We start from the raw sequence: 19,822 nt of genomic DNA, 5'->3' as shown, positions 1-19,822 counted from the left end.
ATGTAATCATAAGACACAGAGGTGAGCTGCAAGGTTATGTATAATCTGCAAAGTAGATAATCTCTCTGTGGATGATTGTAATCTGGCATCTTATTTAGCCTTAGATGTGATATATATAAATAAGTCTTAAATTAAAAAACGAAACAGGTATTCCTTAGTTATAACAGGAAACTAAAAACAAACACTAAGAATTTTCCCCCAACAAGTAGATGTATCTCTGCGCTCTTCTCCCTAAGTAATTCACTCATAGAAGACCTCCAGGGATTCTTAAAGAAACTACCATTTCTGAATGTTACATTTGTCTTATTATACCCCTGCCTGAGTCTTAAAATTATTTGTTTCATTGACTAGAAAAAGGATTACTAGATATAAAAGAGTAAGAAACTCTTCTATATGAATTCATTGGCTCTCTTACTTTAAAGGCTTGTGCAACTTGGAATAATTATTTTTTCTAAATTGTGAAATGTGACAAAAATACAGAGAAGTGCATGAAACCTCAGTATAAAATCACTGTAAAATGTACACCCATGTAACTTACACTCAGGTCAAGGCAACATACCCTCTTTCCGATCAAACCTTTCCTGCCTCCCATGTAGTGACCATTATTGTGACATTTATGGTTTTCTTCTTTCTTGATTTTTCTCTTTTTAATCTTGCAGCTTCAACTCAAAGGAACTTTCTTGCTTTTGTTCGCAGTGTCATTACCCAATATGTTTAATTTTTTTCTTGAACTTCATATAAATGAAATAATTGAATATTTATCCGACCGTATCTGGCTGCTTTTGCTTGACAATTAGGACTTTAGGATTCATCCATGTTGTATGTTTGCAGTTTATTCATTTTCCTTTTTTTTTTTTTTTTAAGTCCATTCATTTTCATAGTTGCATTATATACCAGTATTTGTTTATTTGTTTATTTTTCATGCTGTTTTGTTGATAAACATTTTTGTTGCTTCTAGTTTTTTTGGCTACTACTAACAGTGCCAATAGAAACATTATTATACACCAGTTTTAGTATATACAAGCATGTGTTTTTGTGGAGTATATACTAGGTATAGAATCTCTGGGTTATAGGTTACACATTAGCTCTGTGACATATTGCCAACCTATTTCAATGTATACTCCCACCAGCAGTACATGAGTTGACCTTGTTTCACATTGTCACTACATTTGATATTGTCAGACTTAAATTTTTTGTAAATATGTATGTAATGGTATTTTATTGTGGCTTATATTTTCATAAGCATCTTTTTATATGTTGTTGGTCATTTGAAGTACTTATTTCTTCTTTTTTTTTTTTTGAGACACTGTCTTGCTTTGTCACTCAGGCTGGAGTGTAGTGGTGTGATCTTGGCTCACTGCAACTGCTGCTTCCTGGGTTCAAGCGATTCTTGTGCCTCAGCCTCCTGAGTAGCTGGGATTACAGGCATGTGCCACCACACCCAGCTAATTTTTGTATTTTTAGTAGAGATGGGGTTTCACCATGTTGGGCAGGCGGGTCTTGAACTCCACTCAGGTGATTTACCCACCCGCCTTGGCCTCCCAAAGTGTTGGGATTACAGGCGTGAGCCAGCACATCTGGCCTGGAGTTCTTATTTCTTTTTGCAAAAGGCCTCTATTATATATTTTGCCTTTTTTGTTAATGAGTTGCTTGCATTTTTCTCATTGATTTGTAGGGGTTCTTTATGTAGTCTATATTTGAGCCCTTTGTGGGTTTCACTGTATGCATTACAGCTATCTTTTTTTTTTTAATTTTACTTTAAGTTCTGGGATACATGTGCAGAACGTGTAGGTTTGTTATATAGGTATACGTGTGCCATGATGGTTTGCTGCACCTATCAACCAGTCATCTAGGTTTTGCCCTGCATGCATTAGGTATTTGTCTTAATGCTCTTCCTCCTTTTACCCCCAATCCTTGACAGGCCCTGGTTTGTGATGTTCTCTTCCCTGTGTCCATGTGTTTTCATTGTTCAGCTCCCACTTATGAGTGAGAACATGTGGTGTTTGGTTTTCTGTTCCTGTGTTTGCTGAGAATGATGGTTTCTAGCTTCATCCATGTCCCTGCAAAGGACATGAACTCATTCTTTGTTATGGCTGCATAGTATTCCATGGTGTATATGTGCCACATTTTCTTTACCCAGTCTTAATCATTGATGGGCATTTGGGTTGGTTCCAAGTCTTTGCTATTGTGAATAGTGCTGTAGTAAACATACATGTGCATGTGTCTTTATAGTAGAATTATTTATAATCCTTTGGACATATACCCAGTAATGGAATTGCTGGGTCAAATGGTATTTCTGGTTCTAGATCCTTGAGGAATTGTCACACTGTCTTCCACAATGGTTGAACTAATTTACACTCCCACTGACAGTGTAAAAGTGTGTCATTGGCAGCAAATACTCTGTTGTTTTCTTTGAAGTGACAGGCTCACTTGGGTTTTTTTTTGAGAAAAACCTATTTTTGAGAAAATTCCTGTGAAAGACCCATGTCTAAAAATCATAGTTTGTCTTTTAGTCATTCTTTCAAGTAAAAAATGGTATTCCACAAAATCAAGCTAGTTCAGTTTACAGTTCAAACAGTTGCACGAGTGCTTTACCTGTAGACAAATATTCTGGCTGTATTTGGGTGTGTGGCAGAAATTATCTATGCACGCTTTTAAATTTCATCACATAGGCGATTAAAAGGGTGTGTTCTTAAAAAGTACATCTTTGGCCAGGTGCAGTGTCTTGTTCCTGTAATCTCAGCACTTTGGGAGGCTGAGGCGGGCAGATCACTTGAGGTCAGGAGTTTGAGACCAGCCTGGCCAACATAGGGAAACTCCGTCTGTACTGAAAATACAAAAATTAGCTACGCATGGTGTGCATGCCTGTAATCCCAGCTACTCAGGAGGCTGAGGCAGGGGGATTGCTTCAGTCTGGGAGATGGAGGCTATAGTGAGCCAAGATCGCACCACTGCACTCCAGCCTGAGTGACAGAGCAAGACTTTGTCTGCAGAAAAAAAAAAAAAAAAGACACCCAAACAACATGTTCTCAGGGCTCGGGATTTGACAAAATGGACAACTTTTCCTTTTTAATGTGGTTAAAAAAAAAAAAAATACGGGATCTACCATCTTAACAAATTTTAAGTGAGCGGCACAATATTGTCAACTATAAGTACAATGTTAGCAGATCTTCTCTTGATCTTTTTCATCTTCTGTGAGCTGAACTTTATACCCGTTATGTACCAACTCCGCATTTTCCCTTTCCGGCAGCCTCTGACAACTGCCAGTCTACATTTTGCTTCTGAGTTTGACTGCTTTAGATACTTTATATAAGTGGAATCATACAGTATTTGACCTGTGACTGGCTTCTTACCTTAGCATACTGTCTTTAAGGTTTATCCACATTGTAGCATGTGACAAGATTTCCTTCTTTTTTATGGCTGAATAATGTTTGATTTCATAGATGTACACCATGTTTTCTTTGTTCGCTCTTCTGTTGGTGGACATTTAGGTTGTTTCTACCTCTAGACTATTGTAAATAATGCTGCAGTGAACGTGGGAGTGCAGCTATCTCTTTGAGATCCTGACCTAAATTCTTTTGGATAAATATCCAGAAGTAGGAATGCTGGATCATATGGTAGTTCTACTTTTAATTTTTTGAGGAATCTCTATACTGTTTCCATAACAGTTGCTTGACTTTATTTTATTTTATTTTTTAGAGAGACAGGCTCTTGCTTTGTCACCTAGGCTGGAGTACAGTGGTGCATTCATAGCTCACTGTAGCCTTGAACTCCTGGACTCAAGTGATCCTCCTTCCTCAGCCTCCCAAGTGGCTGGGACTATAGGCACATGCCACCATGACCTGCTAATTTAGAAAATTTTTTTGTAGCGATGGGGTCTTGCTAGGTTGCCCAGGCTGGTCTCGAACTCCTAGACTCAAGCAATTCTCATGCCTCAGCCTCCCAAAAGGCTAGGATTACCTGAGCCACCATGCTTGGCAAGAGTGCCCTTTTATCTACTTCTTCAACACTTATTTTTTGTCTTTTTGGTAATAGCCATTCTGACAGGTGTGAGGTGATAACTCATTGTAGTTTAAATTTGCATTTCCCTAGTAGTGATTTTGAGCTTTTTTTTTTTTTTTTTTTTTTCTGCCTGTTGGTCACTTGCATGCCTTTTGAGAAGTATCTTCTGAAATCCTTTGCCCATTTTAAAATTGGGCTGTTTTCTTGAGTTCTTTATATATTTTGGATATTAACCCCATATTAGACATTTGGGTTGCAGGTATTTTCTCCAAATCCATAGGTTGTCTTCATCACATTGTTAATTGTTTCCTTTCCTGTGTAAAAACTTTTTTTTTTTTTTTTTTTGAGATACAGTCTTGCTTTGTTGCCCAGGCTGGAGTTCAGTGGCGAGATCTCAGCTCACTGCAATCTTTGCCTCCTGGGTTCAAGCGATTCTCCTGCCTCAGCCTGCTCAGTAGCTGGGATTACAGGCATGTGCCACCATGCCTGGCTAATTTTTGTATTTTTAGTAGAGATGAGGGTTTTGTCATGTTGGCCAGGCTCATCTCAAACTTTTGACCTCAGGTCATCCTCCTGCCTCAGCCTCCCAAAGTGCTAGGGTTACAGGCATGAGCCACTGCACCCGGCCTCCAGTGTAGAAACTTTTTTGTTTGATGTAATCCCAATTGTCTGTTTTTCCTTTAATTACTTGAGCTTTTGGGGTCAGATCTAAAAAATTATAACCCAGGCCAATGTTGGGTAGCTCTCCCCCTATTTTTTCTTTTAGGATTTTTATAGTTCCACGTCTTACATTTAAGTCTTTAATTCATTTTGACTTGATTTTTGTGTATGGTGTGAAATAAGTGTCCAGTTTCATCGTTCTGTATAGAGATATTAAGTTTTCCCAATATTCTTTATTGAAGAGACTGTCTTTTTCCCGTTATGTGTTCTTGGTACCCTTTGTTGAAAATTAATTGACTATAAATGCATGTGTTAATATCAGGGTTCTCTATTCTGTTTCATTGGTTGATGCATCTGTTTTTATGCCAGCGCCATGCTGTTTTAATTACCGTAGCTTTGTGATATACAGTTAGCTGGCCTTATCTTTAGTTTGTTGGCCGCATCCACAGATTCAACCAACTCTAGGTCAAAAGCTGTGGATATGGAGGGCTGACTAAGTATTTTCTATCTACAGGTGTTTGGATCTGCAGATGTGGAAGCTGCAGATACAGAGGGATGACTCTATATATGCTGTACATAAGGGACTTTTGAGCATCTGTGAATTTGGTGTGTGTGGAAGATGGTCCAGGAACCAATCCCCTTGGGATACAGTGGGCCAACTTTAGTTTGAAGTCAAATAGGGTGATACTTCTAGCTTTTTTCTTTTTGTTCAAGATTGCCTTGGCTATTTGTTTTTTGTTTGTTTGCTTGTTTGTTTTTTGGTTCCATATAAATTTAAGGATTTTTCTGTTTCTGTGAATAATGTCATTGGTGCTTTGATAGAGATTGCATTGAGTCTTTATATCTCTTTGGGTAGCATGAACATTTAAACAATCTTAATTATACTAATCAATGAACATGGAATATCTTTCCATTTTTTTGTCTTCTTCAGTTTCTTTCATCAGCATAGTTTGTGGTTTATAGATCTTTCACCTCCATGGTTAAATTTCTTCCTAAGTATCTTATTTTATTTTTTGTAGCTATTTTATTTTTTTTATTATTTTTCTCTTTTTGTCATTCTTAGAATGCTATAATGTAGCTATTTTAAGTGGAATAAAAATATTTTTTCAGGTAGTTCATTGTTAGTATATAGAAACACTGCCTATTTTGTGTGTTGATTTTTATATCCTGTGACTTTACCCTATTTATTATTATTTTATTTTTTAATATTTTTTCACCTTCATGGATACAGTGTATTTATTATTTCTAACAACTTTATGGTGTAGTCATTAGGATTTTCTAAATATAAGATCATTTTGTCAGCAGAGACATCTTTCACTTCTTTTCTTGTTTGGATGACTTTCATTTCTTCTTTTTGCCTAATTGCTCTGGCAAGGACTTTTAGTACTCTGTTCAGTAGAAGTGATGAGGGTCGGCATGTACCTGATCTTACAGGAAAAACTTTCAGCTTTTCACTGTGGAATATAATGTTAGCTGTGGGCTTGTTATTTATGGCCTTTTTTTTTTGTGTTGAGGAACATTCTTTCTATAGTTAGTATGTATTTTTTTTGATATGGAGTCTTGCCCTGTCACCCAGGCTGGTGTGCAGTGGTGAGATCTCGGCTTACTGCAACACTGCAGCCTCCACCTCCTGGGTTTGAGTGGTTCTCCTGCCTCAGCCTTCCAAGTAGGTGGGATTACAGGCACATGCCACCACACCCGGCTAATTTTTATATTTTTAGTAGAGGCGGGGTTTCACCATGCTGGCCAGGCTGATCTCCAACTCCTGACCTTAAGTGATCCTCCTGCCTTGGCCTCCCAAAGTGCTGGGATTACAGGGGTGAGCCACTGCACTCAGCCTCTATAGTTAATTGTTGAGAGTTTTATCATAAAAGGGTATTAAATTTTGTCAAAATTGTTTTGACATCTAATGAGATGATGAAGTGATTTTTATCCTTCATTCTATTAATGTGTCACATTTAGTGTATGTTGTATCATCTTTGCATCCCAGGGATAAATCCATTGTGATCATAGTGAATGATTTTTTTTTGAGATGGAGTGTTGCTCTGTTACCCAGGCTGCAGTGCAGTGGCACAACCTCGGCTTGCTGCAACCTCCACCTCCTGTGTTCAAGCAATTCTTCTGTCTCAGCCTCATGAGTAGGGGGGATTACTGTTGCGTGCCACCACTGGTGGCTAATTTTTGTATTTTTAGTAGAGAGGGAGTTTCATCATGTTGGTCAGGCTGGTCTCAAACTCCTGACATTATGATCTGCCCGCCTTGGCCTCCCAAAGTGCTGGGATTACAGGCACGAGCCACTGTGCCCAGCCGGTGAATGATCCTTTTAATGTGCTGTTAAATTCTGTTTGCTGGTGTTTGTTGAGGATATTTTCATCTGTGTTTATAAGATGCATTGACCTGTAATTTTCTTTTTTTGTAATGTTTTTGTCTGGCTCTAGTATCGTGTTATAGTGGCCTCTTAAATTCCATTTTTTTTTCTGTGTAATTTGTTGTAATGTTTTCTCTTTTTCTAATATTATTTGAATTTTTTTCTTTATTAAATGTCTAGCTAAAGATTTGTCAGTTTTGTTGGTCTTTTAAAAAAAAACACCAACTCTTAATTTTGATTTTTTTTTCTTTTCTTTATTTTATTATTATTTTTAAATTGAGACAAGGTCTCACTTTGTCACCCAGGCTGGAGTGCAGTGGCGCTATCTTGGCTCACTGCAGCCTCGACCTCCTTGGCTCAAGTGATCCCCCCACCTCAGCTCCCCAAGTAGCTGTGACTGCAGGCATGGGCCCCCATGCCTGGCTGAGTTTTTGTATTTTTTTGTAGAGACAGGGTTTTGCCATGTTGCCCAGGTTGGTCTTGAATTCCTGAGCTCAAGCAATCTGCCAGCTTTGGCCTGTCAAAGTGCTAGGATTACAAGCATGAGCCACCAGGCCCAGCCGATTTTTGTTTTGTTTTGTTTTTTAATTCTGTATTTCAGTTGTTTCTGCCCTAATCTTTGTTATTTCCTTCCTTCTATTAACTTTGGACTTTGTTCTTCTTTTTCTAGTTCCTTGAAGTTTTGAGTTAGGCAGTTTGAGATAAAAAAAAAAAAAAAAAAAGGCATTTATAGGCTGAGCTCAGTGGCTCACGCCTGTATTCCTAGAACTGTGTGGGGCTAAGGTGGGCAGATTGCTTGAGCCCAGGAATTCAAGACCAGCCTGGGTAACATGGTGAAACCCTGTCTCTTCAAATACAAAATTAGCTGGACATGGGGCATGTACCTGTGGCCCTAGCTACTGGGGTATGGGGGTGGGGGGGCACTGAGGCTGAGGTGGGAGGATCACTTGAGCCCAGAAGGTTGAGGCTGCAGTGAGCCAAGATTTTGCCATTGGAGTACAGCTTGGGTGATAAAATGAGATACTATGTCCAAAAAAAAGCATTTATTGCTATAAATTTACTCTTTTGAACTGCTTTTGCTGCATCTCATAAATTTTGGTATTTATGTTTTCATTTTCATTTGTCTCAGGATATTTTTGAATTTCCTTTTTGATTTTGTTCTTTGATTTTTTGGTTGTTCAAGAATGTGTTTAATTTCCACATAGTTGTGAGCTTTCCAGTTTTCTTTCTGGTATTGATATCTAGTTTTATTCTATTCTGTTTGGAATATTTTCCAATCTTTTAAAATTTGTTATTTTTTTGTGATCTAATGATCAGAAGGTTAGATCACATGTTAGAGCCTGGAAAAAGGTTTGTGTGTGCTTGAGAAGAATGTAGTCTCCTTATCTTGGGTGGCATGTTGTGTATATGTCTGTTAAATCCATTTGGCTTGTGGTATTATTCAAGTCTTCTGCTTCCTTATTGATCTTTTGTCTGGATATTCTATGGAAAGCAGTATATCGAAATTCCCTACTATTACTGTGTTGGTGTCTATTTCTTTCTTCAGCTCTGTCACATATATTCATACGCTTTTGTCCTCTGATGTGGTATGTGTATATATTTATAATTGTTATATTTTCAAAGTATATTTGTCTAATATAAGCATAGCCACTCCTTTTCTCTCTTAGCTAACATTTGAATGGAGTATCTTTATTCATCCTTTCACTTTCAGCCTGTGTCCTTAAATCTAAAACTAGTTTCTTGTAGACAGCATACAGCTTTTTTAAAAAACCAACTCATCTTAAAAAAAAAAAATCAGTTTAGCTGGCTGCGGTGGCTCATTCCTGTAATTCCAGCACTTTGGAAGGCCAAGGTCAGTGGATCACGTGAGGTTAGGAGTTTGAGACCAGCCTGACCAACACGGAGAAACCCCCCCTCTACTAAAAATACAAAATCAGCTAGGTGTGGCAGGGCATGCTTGCAGTCGCAGCTACTTGGGAGGCTGAGGCAGGAGAATTGCTTGAACCTGGGAGGTGGAGGTTGCGGTGAGCTGAGATTGCGCCATTGCACTCAGTCTGAGCAACAAGAGCTAAACTTCATCTCAAACAAAACAAAACAAAACAAAACAATTTAGATACTTTGTCTTTTGATGTGGAGTTAGATCCTACATTTAAGGTAATTAGTGATAGGAAAGGACTTACTACTCCCATTTTGTTAATTGTTTTTCTGTTTTGGAGCTCTTCTGTTCTTTTCCTCTTTTGCTCTCTTCCTTTGTATTTTATTATATTTTTCTATTTTTCCTTGCAATTTGTTTGTTCAAGAGATTGGGTCCCTCTCTATTAGATTTTCCCGTAGTTTGAATTTTGGTGATTGTATCTCTATGGTATCTCTTAATATGTTACCCTGTGGTCTTTTTCTGTAAATTGGTAGTTGGATCTAGGTGGCTTGATCAGATTTTGATTCATGTTTCCCCACCCCCAAGACAACTTCGTAGGTGGATGATGCTTTCTTTTCTTCTTCTTCTTTTTTTTGGTGAGATAAGGTCTCACTCTGCTGGAATTACAGGCGTGAACCACCATATCTGGCCTGCATGGTGTTTTCTTTCATCAGAATCTGGAGACACATAATGTTTCATAGTGTCTTTTTATAATGTGAGCAGTCATTGGTAGATGCCTAGATTCTTTAATTAATTAGGGATCTTAAAATGGTGATATTCTAATTTCATAATTCCTTCTTTTTTACTACAGATATATTTCTAATCTTCTATGGGTTACCAGTGGTACAGTTAGTATATGAAAGGCAGAATAAATGCTTGATTAAATTTTTTTATTTGTCAGTTGATATAATTTGCTTTATAAGAATCATCTTGTTAGAGTGGAAATTGAAACATATGTTTTCTGTTTTATTTTAGTTTGCATTTATGTCGGATCCTCAGTGAAAATAAAAGCCATGATAGTTCGACATACAGAGGTAAGATTTTTAAAAGTATCTTAGCTATCATTTTCAGCTTGATTACAATTAGTAACTATCCTGGTTTCTATTCATTGTTAGGTATGAACACAAAAGATATATAATTCATTTTATATGAAGGTTTTACATGGTTATATTAGAGTCAGGATTAAAATTGTAGTTGTATTAAGACTATATCTCTTACTATACCGATGTTATTTGACCTGCATTATAATGATATTATATTGCTTGACTTATGTAATTAGGACTTGGTATATTTAGCTAAATTTCAGCAGTTGTTAGCCGTATCAGTCATAAATAAGAGAGAAAAAATAGCATGGAAAGAAAAATTGTTCTGATCTTATTTGCACTAGAAAATTTCCAGAAACTGAAGTTTAGTGTTTTTACTAAAGCTGGTTATGTTTAGGTGCTGTCTGGGGATCTTGTTAAAGGCAGTTGTCATGGAAAACATTCACACAAAGGAGTTGTTTACTGCATTTCACAAATATGATTTATTAAATAAAATATTTGTAATTAAACAGGATGTATTACAATTTTCCAGTAACTTTAGTTTTAAAGGATTTTGCTATTAACATTTTGTTAATTTAAAATTAGACCTGTAGATTTGGGAAAGAGGACCAAAGCTAAAAGCAATTGTGTCTAGTAAGTGTAAAGCATTAACGTTTGTAGTATTGTCGGGGGTAAAACCCACAGTGTATTTTTAAATTATAAAATATGTTTTTATAACCCATATTCTATTTGAGGCCAAAAATCATTAGATAAAATTAATTATGGTCATTTAAAGTATGCATTTGTGAATAGAAGGTAAAGAACAGAATCTTATATATACATGTGTGTGTTTTATTTTTGTTCTACCAAAAATTAATTATGACTTTCATAAGAGAGGGGATATATCTTTTTTTTTTTTTTTTTTTTTTTTTCAGACAGGGTCTCTTTCTTTTGCCCAGACTGGAATGCAGTGGTGTAATCATAGCTCACTGCAGCCTTAAACTTCTGGGCTCAAGCGATCCTCCCACTTCAGACTCCCAAGTAGCCGGGACTGCAAGTGTGCAACACTACTCCTTGCTTTTTTTTGTTTTTTTGTTTGTTTGTTTTTGAGACGGAGTTTCACTCTTGTTGCTGAGGCTGGAGTGCAATGGTGTGATCTCGGCTCACTGTACCCTCTGCCTCCCGGGTTCAAGTAGTTCTCTTGCCTCAGCCTCCCAAGTAGCTGGGATTACAGGCATTTGCCACCACGCCTGGCTAATTTTGTATTTTTAGTAGAGACGGGGTTTCACCACGTTGGTCAGACTGGTCTTGAACTCCTGACCTCAGGTGATCTGCCTGCCTCGGCCTCCCAAAGTGCTGGGGTTACAGGTGTGAGCCACCATGCCTGGCCTTATTTTTTAAATTTATTTTTTGTAGAGATGAGGGGTCTTGCTATATTGCCCAGGCTGGTCTCATACTCTTGGCCTCAAGCAGTGCTTTCGCCTCTGGCTCCCAAAGTGTTGGGATTGCTGTCATAAGCCACCTTACACAGCTGAGGATATACTTTTTAAAGAACATTTAGGCTAGGTGCGGTGGCTCACACCTATAATCCTAGCACTTTGGGAGGCTGAGGTGGGCGAATCACTCGAGATCAGGAGTGTGAGACCAGACTGGCCAATATGGTGAAACTACTTCTCTATCAAAAGAAAAAAAAAATTAGCTGGGTGTGGTGGCGTGCATCTGTAATCCTAGCTACTGTGGAGGCTGAGGCGCGAGAATCCCTTGAAACCAGGAGGCATAGGTTGTAGTGAGCTGAGATCACGCCATTGTACTCCAGCCTGGGTGACAGAGTGAGGCCTTGTCTCAAAAAAAGAACATTTGGATGTGTGAGTGGAAAGTGTTTTTTTAAAAACAAATGAAAAAACCATTTTTCACCTTGTCATATGGGTAAGACCTGTTTTAAGAGTTAACATTCCTAGCTTGCCATCCCCCAAATTATTTTCTTGTTTATCCTGCTTATAAAATTGCATGATCACTCAAAATATTTTTGAGATTGATAGACAGTAATGTATTCTTGTTGAAGTTAGTTCACTGTCAGAAGTGTAAGAATGTACAAAAAGACTCATTTCTAAAAATACTTGGGTACTTTATCTTTTTTCTTCCCCCTGTTTAAAATCAGCTTTTAACATCTCAGTTAACTTTGATCTTGTTTGATAGAAACATTGGGTGGATAAAATAGAAGAATTCTCAATAAATGATAGCGTAGTGTGACAGTTTGACTCTGGAACTTAATAACTATTAGATTATTGTTTATTTGCATGGTTCTGATTCACATATGAAACGAGAAATAGTTATAAGTGTGGCCTTATTGGCTGAATTGCCAGTGCTCTCTTTCTCATATACACTCCTTAACACATATACTCCTTGGCTGATCTCTGTTAACAGTCAGGCTTTGGTTTGAGGGCCCCAGTTTGTTGTCCTAGCAGGAAGCTGTCATTTCTTCAGAGTCTCTTTTCTGTCTTAGGGGTTTGAGTTTGGGCAGTGTTCCCTCTGACCTTTCTCTTTCTGCCCCTTCCCTTGAATTAATTTCATTTCAGACAGGCAGTTTCCCTTGCACACATTGCTTCTCCTTGTTTTTTTTATAAATCACCTTTCCTTGACCCCAGCCACTACCAGTGAAACAACATTGTAATGATGGCTAATAAACATGAGTAATTGGGGTACAGTGTGATATTTTCATATCTGTATATAATGTGTAATGATCAAATTAGTGTAATTAGTGTATTACCTCAAGCATTTATCATTTGTGTTGGGAAAATTCAAAATCCCTTCTAGCTTTTTGAACATAAACAGTACATTATTGTTAAAAAAAAAAAAAATGAGTAGTACTAGTGATATTAGATATAACCAAGAACTGGTGTCTTCAACCTTCAAACCCCGCAAAAACTAAGAATCTCTACCTTCTAGTAGCTATTCTTAAAACTACTCTTTCTGAAGTGTTAGCATTAAGATAAAATATTTCATTGAATTTTTTGTGGATAACTATAAGGGTTGTACGTTTTCCTTCTCATTGTAAATATAAATTAAAATTTTTCACCTGCGATATAGATTTTATAGGTTTCTATGGAACTAGTCTGATAATTTTAAACCATAGCTAGTGTTTATCTATGGATAAAACACAATAGGAATTCCTAACCATTTTTAAATAGGCATTTGGAAAACTGGTGAATTAGGCCAGGTGCTGTGGTTCACACCTATAATCCCAGCACTTTGGGAGGCTGAAATGGGCAGATCACTTGAGGTCAGGAGTTCGAGACCAGCCTGGCCAACATGGTGAAACCCTGTCTCTACCAAAAATATAAAAATTAGCTGGGTGTGGTGGCAGATGCCTGTAATTGCAGTTGCTCGGGAGGCTGAGGCTGGAGAATCACGTGAACCCAGGAGGCAGAGGTTGCAGTGAGCCAAGATCGCGTGACTGTACTCCAGTCTGGGGAGCGAGACTCTCTCAAAATAAAAAAAAAAAAAAAGAAAAAGAAAACGTGTGATTTGGGGACTGTCTTTGCTGCTGTATGGATTACAATGTGATTGTTTTTATATCATTTTAGTGTCAGCAAAATGACCCAGGCCACTTGTTCTCTATTTTAATCTCCTTCTGTGATTAAGATTAGACTTCCTTGGTCCCCTATGAGTACCAGAGAACATACTCGCATGGGACCTTAGTTTTAGATAATTGGCTATTTTGTTCTTCTAAGTGATTGCTTTTTAAAAACAATAACAACAACAAAAAACCTTAGTTGTCTGGATAATTTTAAATAAGTATTATTTGTTGTTCGTTGTAAAGCATTTTATTCATGGAAATACAAAGCATGAAATTGACCTCTTATTCCTGCCATACCAAAAAATATAAATTTTTTCCTTGGTCCCCTATGAGTACCAGAGAACATACTCTCATGGGACCTTAGTTTTAGATAATTGGCTATTTTGTTCTAAGTGATTGCTTTTTAAAAGCAAACAACAACAGCAACAAAACTTAGTTGTCTGGATAATTTTAAATAAGTATTATTTGTTGTTTGTTGTAAAGCATTTTATTCATGGAAATACAAAGCATGAAGTTGACGTCTTATTCCTGCCATACCAAGAAATATAAATTTTTTCCTTTGTTTTTATATTGTTTATTTATTTAAAAGCACAATGAGGCCAGGCATGGTGGCTCATGCTTGTAATCCTAGCACTTTGGGAGGCTGAGATGGATGAATCACCTGAGGTCAGGAGTTCAAGACCAGCCTGAGCAACATGGTGAAACCCTGTCTCTATTAAAAAAAATAGAAAAAGCACAATGAAGGTATAGTTGTGAAAGAGGCAGAATATATTTAATAATGAATTCTTCATAAAGAATTGGAATAATCTGACTACGTTTCCTTAGCAAATGATTTAATGAACAAGTTAATTTTACTGCAAAATAGTGTTTTCATTAAGGGGGGATTTATATACATTTTGATTTCTATTATGTTCCTTTTTGTGGGCAGTAGTCATAGCAGGGGAGAAGTTTTTATTTTTTATATTTTTTGAGATCATCATGTAGTCAGAACTCATTGCTGCTTTGACCTCCTGGGTTCAAGTTCCTGCCTCAGCGTCCCGAGTAGCTGGCACAACAGGTGCACCGCCACCACACCTGGCTAATTTTTTTTTTTTTAAGTAGAGACGAGGTCTCCCTAAGTTGCCCAGGCTGGTTTCAAACTCCTAGGTTCAAGCCATCCTCCTGCCTTGGCCCCACAAAGTGCTGGGATTACAGGCGTGAGCCACTGAGCCTGGCCAAGAAGATTTTTTAAATATTTGATTTTTTAACTTGCTGTTTGGTTCTGAAAAAAATTTGATTCCGCTCAAAAGGAGGTTATAAACAGACTTTATTTTACATTAGCATCTTTAAAGCTTCTTGTTTCACTACTTTTCATGATTGGAAGGAGGTAAATTTTAGTATATGGGACTAAAAATAAGATGACCAGAAGGTGTTCACCTGACCACTAACTACCCTCTCCAAAACCAAAAAATATTTCTTCAGGAAAGGGGGCTGTGGTAATTAATAGTGAATGGGGTTATTTGTGGTCGACAGTTATCATAGAACTGCCATTTTATACATGTATATATAGATGTATTTTTTGTTTGATTTTTATGGGACAAAGAGATTAAATTTGGGGAGAAATATCTCTGACAGTAGGGTATGGTTAAAACTCAGTACTATGTTTACTGCTACTCTTTATCTGGTGTCACTGTGGCCCTGGGGTTGAATTGAGTATATGTCTGAAGTCTACTGGTGAGGAAAATGATTAGTTTAAATTCACTTGCTAGAGTTCATTGAAAATAATTATAGAGAGTATAGTAGCATGAAAAAAATGCTTTTAAAAGTGTTTTGGGGAAATTAGAATACTATATGATGTGCATAGCAAATTTAAATATGTAAAATATGTAGACATCCAGAATAAACTGGAAAGGAATGCTCAACCTGTGGTTATAGTAGTGGAGGGATGGTTAATATTTTTCTAACCTTTTAATTTTGTGTTTTTATGAAAATAAAAGAAGTGCTAGAGAAAAAGCATTAGAAATACATTTTTCATTATTGATGTTTATAATAATTCTGAGAAGTAGGAAATATATAGATTTGTTTTTCATGTTCAAGAGATTGTATCTTTATATTATTTCTCTTACGTTCAACAGATTTCCAGCAAGCTCTCTATGAATTGTCATATCATGTAATTAAAGGAAATCTAAAGCATGAACAGGCATCTAATGTTCTTAATGACATTAGTGTAAGTATATAATATATATGAGTTGTTATATATCTTTTTGCTTTGACACAAAAGATCCCTGAAGTGTATAACTTTTATTGTATTCAAAATTATAGTAGTAGATGGATTTTTAAATTTTCTCTTTTAAAAGTAATTTGGCTAAAATATTTTTCTCCCAATACAGCATAATAAGCCATTTTTTTGTTTGTAGTTATGTTTAGAAATTAAATATATTTTAAAAATTGAGGATTAAATTATTTTAAATTGTGGTTGGTTGTCTCTAACATTCAGTTGGTGCTAGTTTTCATCTACTTATGGTTTAAAAAATATTAACTAGATTAAAAAAAACTTACATGGTTATTGTGTTTCACTCTTTCATTTATTGGAGAATTTAAGTTAGAGTCACACCAGATATTCTTCATAGTGCTTTGGCTTTTCAATTGGAAGATGGGCTTTCAAATTGTAAACTAGCAGTTAAGTTTGAGGTTTTTACGAGTGGTGTGCTGTTCTTTTATGCTTGTTTTTAAACTTGTATATAAATAAAATTATCTTGTGTATATATAGATGCGTGTGTGTGTATATCTATATATAATGAACTTGTATATAAATAAAATTCAGATTCTCTTTTATAATAGGTTTTATTAAGGTGTGGGATCTGAAGTTTCTTGGTCTCAGTCTGAGCTTCACTACTGTGTTTCATTAATCTTCTGTAGCCTTTTTTTTCTTTTAGGGGAGGTAATATTTGTATGTTTTTTGTGCTTTCCCAGGGATAGTCTTAAGGAAATTCTAAGTTTAGCTGTTGTGATTTTCCACCCCATATTGGGGTGTATTTGAGCAGTAGGAATTCAATGAGTTACCCTTTTGTCTCTAAATTGTCTCCAGCTGATAACAACAGCATTAGTTCATGTTGGAGTAGGTCTATTTCCTTTTTTTTTTAACATTAAAAAAATTCAATTGCTACCAATCTTTCTTAACTAATATTTCATGTTTGAAAACTCTTGTCTTACTTTATTTCTGATCTTCAAGTAGCCTGAGTACTTGCATTTAAATAGACATAACCAGAGTTCAGAGTCCTTAAGAAATTTGAGGCTACAATCTGATTGACAAGGTTATTTCATTTTGTAAATTGAGCATTGGTATAGGTTTTAGTTTGTTTATGGGATCTGATTCTAATTCTTTTTTCATTTATTGAAAATGAATAATTCAAGTCAATTTTATGTATGTGTATTTAATTCTTACATAACTTCTTCTTTCTTTTGAGTACTTAATGATGTCTTTATAGATACTTCTGCAGCTTGATTGTCTTTGTCATGGCTTTCTCTTAGTACTATACATTGTCCGTAGCCACAGAAGTGTGTCTTATGTGCCTCCTTGCAGCTGCCAGATTTTTCTTCAGAATTTCTTTTAGTTTCTGAAAATAGGCTAATTTTAGTGTTGCTGTACTGCCAGCAGACTATTCATTGCAATAAATGAACTATGATCCTTACTAATGGAAAACAGTCCTAAAATTGAGTGTGGGAGTGGAAAGTCAAGAGACAAGTCTAGAATAATGCTGAAATTTTTATTTAGACATAGGAGGATTTTGGGTCATTTTTTTTTCCCCCAAAACGGGGACTTGCTCTGTCACCCAGGCTGGAGTGCAGTGGCGCAATCTCGGCTCACTGCAATCTCTGCCTCCTGGGTTCAAGCAATTCTCTTGCCTCAGCCTCCCGAGTAGCTGGGATTACAGGCACGCACCACCACACCCGGCTAATTTTTGTGTTCTTAGTAGAGACAGGGTTTCACCATGGCCAGGCTGGTCTTGAACTCTTGAGCTTGTGATCCACCCACCCTGGCCTCCCAAAGTTCTGGGATTATAGGTGTGAGCCACTGCGCCAGCCCGATTTTGAGTCATTTTCTCCAAAGGCTACAACAAGAGTGAGTAAAGAAAATGAAGAGAATATTGAGCTTCAAGAAAGGTGGGAGAGAGGGAGGAGGAGGGCTAAGTGTTAAAAAAAACTACCTATTGAGTATTGTGTTCACCGTTTGGATGATGGATTCAGTAGAAGCCCAAACCCCAGCATTACAAAATATATTCATGTAACCTGTATATTTATCTCCTGAAACTAAAAAATAACCCTCAAAACTAGCCTTTAGCTTTTTAGCTGGTTTTATATTTTCAAGATTCTGTTTCTCTCATACCATTGTGATTTTTGCATAGTCAACATTTAAAGTCTTGGATGAAGAATGCACCATTTTTATTTATTTATTTTTAATTTTTAAAATTTATGTATATTTTTTTAAGAGTTGGGGTTTCAGCATGTTGGTCAGGCTGGTGTCAAACTCCTGACCTAGTGATCCCCCTGCCCTGGCCTCCCAAAGTGCTGGGCTTACAGGCGTGAGCCACTGCGCCCGGCCAGAATCCATTTTTAACAGTCTTCCTTTAGGTAGGTATGAGGTACTCTAAATTCCAGTGATTTCTAAAATGAAACTTCATTGGAAGAATGTTACTCATTTGTGCTGTTTAATATTTCCTAAAGTGTTTAGGTTTCTTTTGTTTTCAAATTATTTCATGGTAGACAGTTAAACATTTTTTCTAAACATTATCTCCCTCTTTTATTTCCTCTGTATTAGGAGAGTTAACGTGAAAAATTTTAATATTGGTCAATATGATGATGGGGTTTTTGTTAGTTTAAAAAAATTTTTTTTCAGCCCCTCTGCAAATACATTTTTTTCTTTTTTGACAGAGTTTCCTCTGTTGCCTAGGCTGGAGTGCAGTGGTGCGATCTTGGCTCACTGCAGCTTCCACCTCCTGGACTCAAACAATCCTCTGACCTCAGCCTCCTGAGTAGCTGGGACCACAGGCATGTGTCATCACACCTGGCTAATTTTTTTTTTTTTTTTTTTTTTTTTTTTGTAGAGACAGGATTTTGCCACGTGGTCCAGGCTGGTCTCAAACTCTTGGGCTCAAGTCAGCTGCCCACCTTGGCCTCCTAAAGTACTGGGATTACAGGTGTGAGCTACTGCTCCCAGCCAGTTTTTGTTTTTAAGTTTCACTGAAGAATGTTATCAGAATAACCCTCATACTTGCTGTGTGCTTTTCTGGTATTTACTGTAATTATATTTTTAAAATTAGGAATTTCGTGAGGATATGCCCTCCATTCTTGCTGATGTATTCTGCATATTAGGTAGGTATTAAGCCTTTATTTCACCTGTAATGTGTTATTTGGTAAATTAATGTACTGTGTTAAATAAGATGTTTTACACTAAGAATTTCACAAATGTTTCTGCAAATGTAGAAGCAAATTGATTCTTTATAGAGAATATAGTAATATAAGTCAAATGTTATAATCAATGTTATAAACAAGCTTTAGGAGTATAATTCAAATTGAGTTTTTGACAATGTAGATTTGTATAAATTTGAGCTAAATTAAGTCATTTAAAGTCTTATAATAATACAAGTCAAATGTTACAATCAATGTTATAAATAAGCTTTATAGGTATAATTCAAATTGAGTTTTTGACAGTGTAGATTTGTATAAATTTGAACTAAATTAAGTCATTTAAAAGGGCAAGTTTTCTGAGATTTTAGTAACCAAATAATCTTATTCAATGTAGGTTTTCAATGAATGTTGTCAGAATCTCAGACTTAGGACACTCAAGAAATACTTACTTTGCTATTGCACTCTTTGATTCTTCTTAATTTTAGAAACAGCAAGAAGAGCCAGAGTAATCAAAAATACTTTTGTTTTGAGGATGAGAAACCAGCTTTGGTAATAGCAACTTCTTTATTTTTCCAGAATAAATAAGGATTCATGTAAGATTAAAAAGGAATATTTCTTTGACTTAGAAATGTAGTGTCCCATGGCATGGATTTTAAAAATAATGTTTATTATAATTTTTTTCTCTAATTTTAGATCTAGATGAAAATAACTGAGCACAGTTTTCCCCATCAGTCAGTCCTGTGCTTTCTTTTATGTTCTTCTCTTTTTTGAGATACGGTCTTGTTCTTTTGACCAGGCTGGACTGCAGTGGTGTGATCTTGGCTCACTGCAGCCTTGACTTCCTGGGCTTAAGTGATCCTACTACTTCATCCACCACATCCTGCTGATTT

At 36.5% G+C, this 19,822-nt stretch overlaps 1 protein-coding gene across 13 annotated transcripts in view; it reads left to right on the top strand.

The window, feature by feature from the left end:
• Window positions 1-19,822, top strand: part of THOC2 (THO complex 2) — a 129,223-nt gene that overhangs the window by 8,661 nt on the left and 100,740 nt on the right. For all 13 annotated transcript variants that reach the window (XR_004262740.1, XR_004262738.1, XR_004262739.1 and 10 more), the window contains exons 2-4: window positions 9,921-9,979; window positions 15,659-15,750; window positions 18,845-18,896. Coding sequence is in view for 10 of the 13 variants with exons in the window: in XM_032258432.1 (XP_032114323.1) it covers window positions 9,921-9,979; window positions 15,659-15,750; window positions 18,845-18,896 (203 nt within the window). In the remaining 3 variants the exon portion in view is untranslated. The remainder of the gene's footprint in view (window positions 1-9,920; window positions 9,980-15,658; window positions 15,751-18,844; window positions 18,897-19,822) is intronic.

Source organism: Sapajus apella, unplaced genomic scaffold (genome assembly GCF_009761245.1).
Source record: "Sapajus apella isolate SASKATOON/1434 unplaced genomic scaffold, GSC_monkey_1.0 scaffold102, whole genome shotgun sequence".
In the NCBI taxonomy this organism is placed as follows: Eukaryota; Metazoa; Chordata; class Mammalia; order Primates; family Cebidae; genus Sapajus; species Sapajus apella.
The sequence above is the reverse complement of the archived record's forward strand: the minus strand, read 5'-3'. Positions and strand labels throughout refer to the sequence as shown.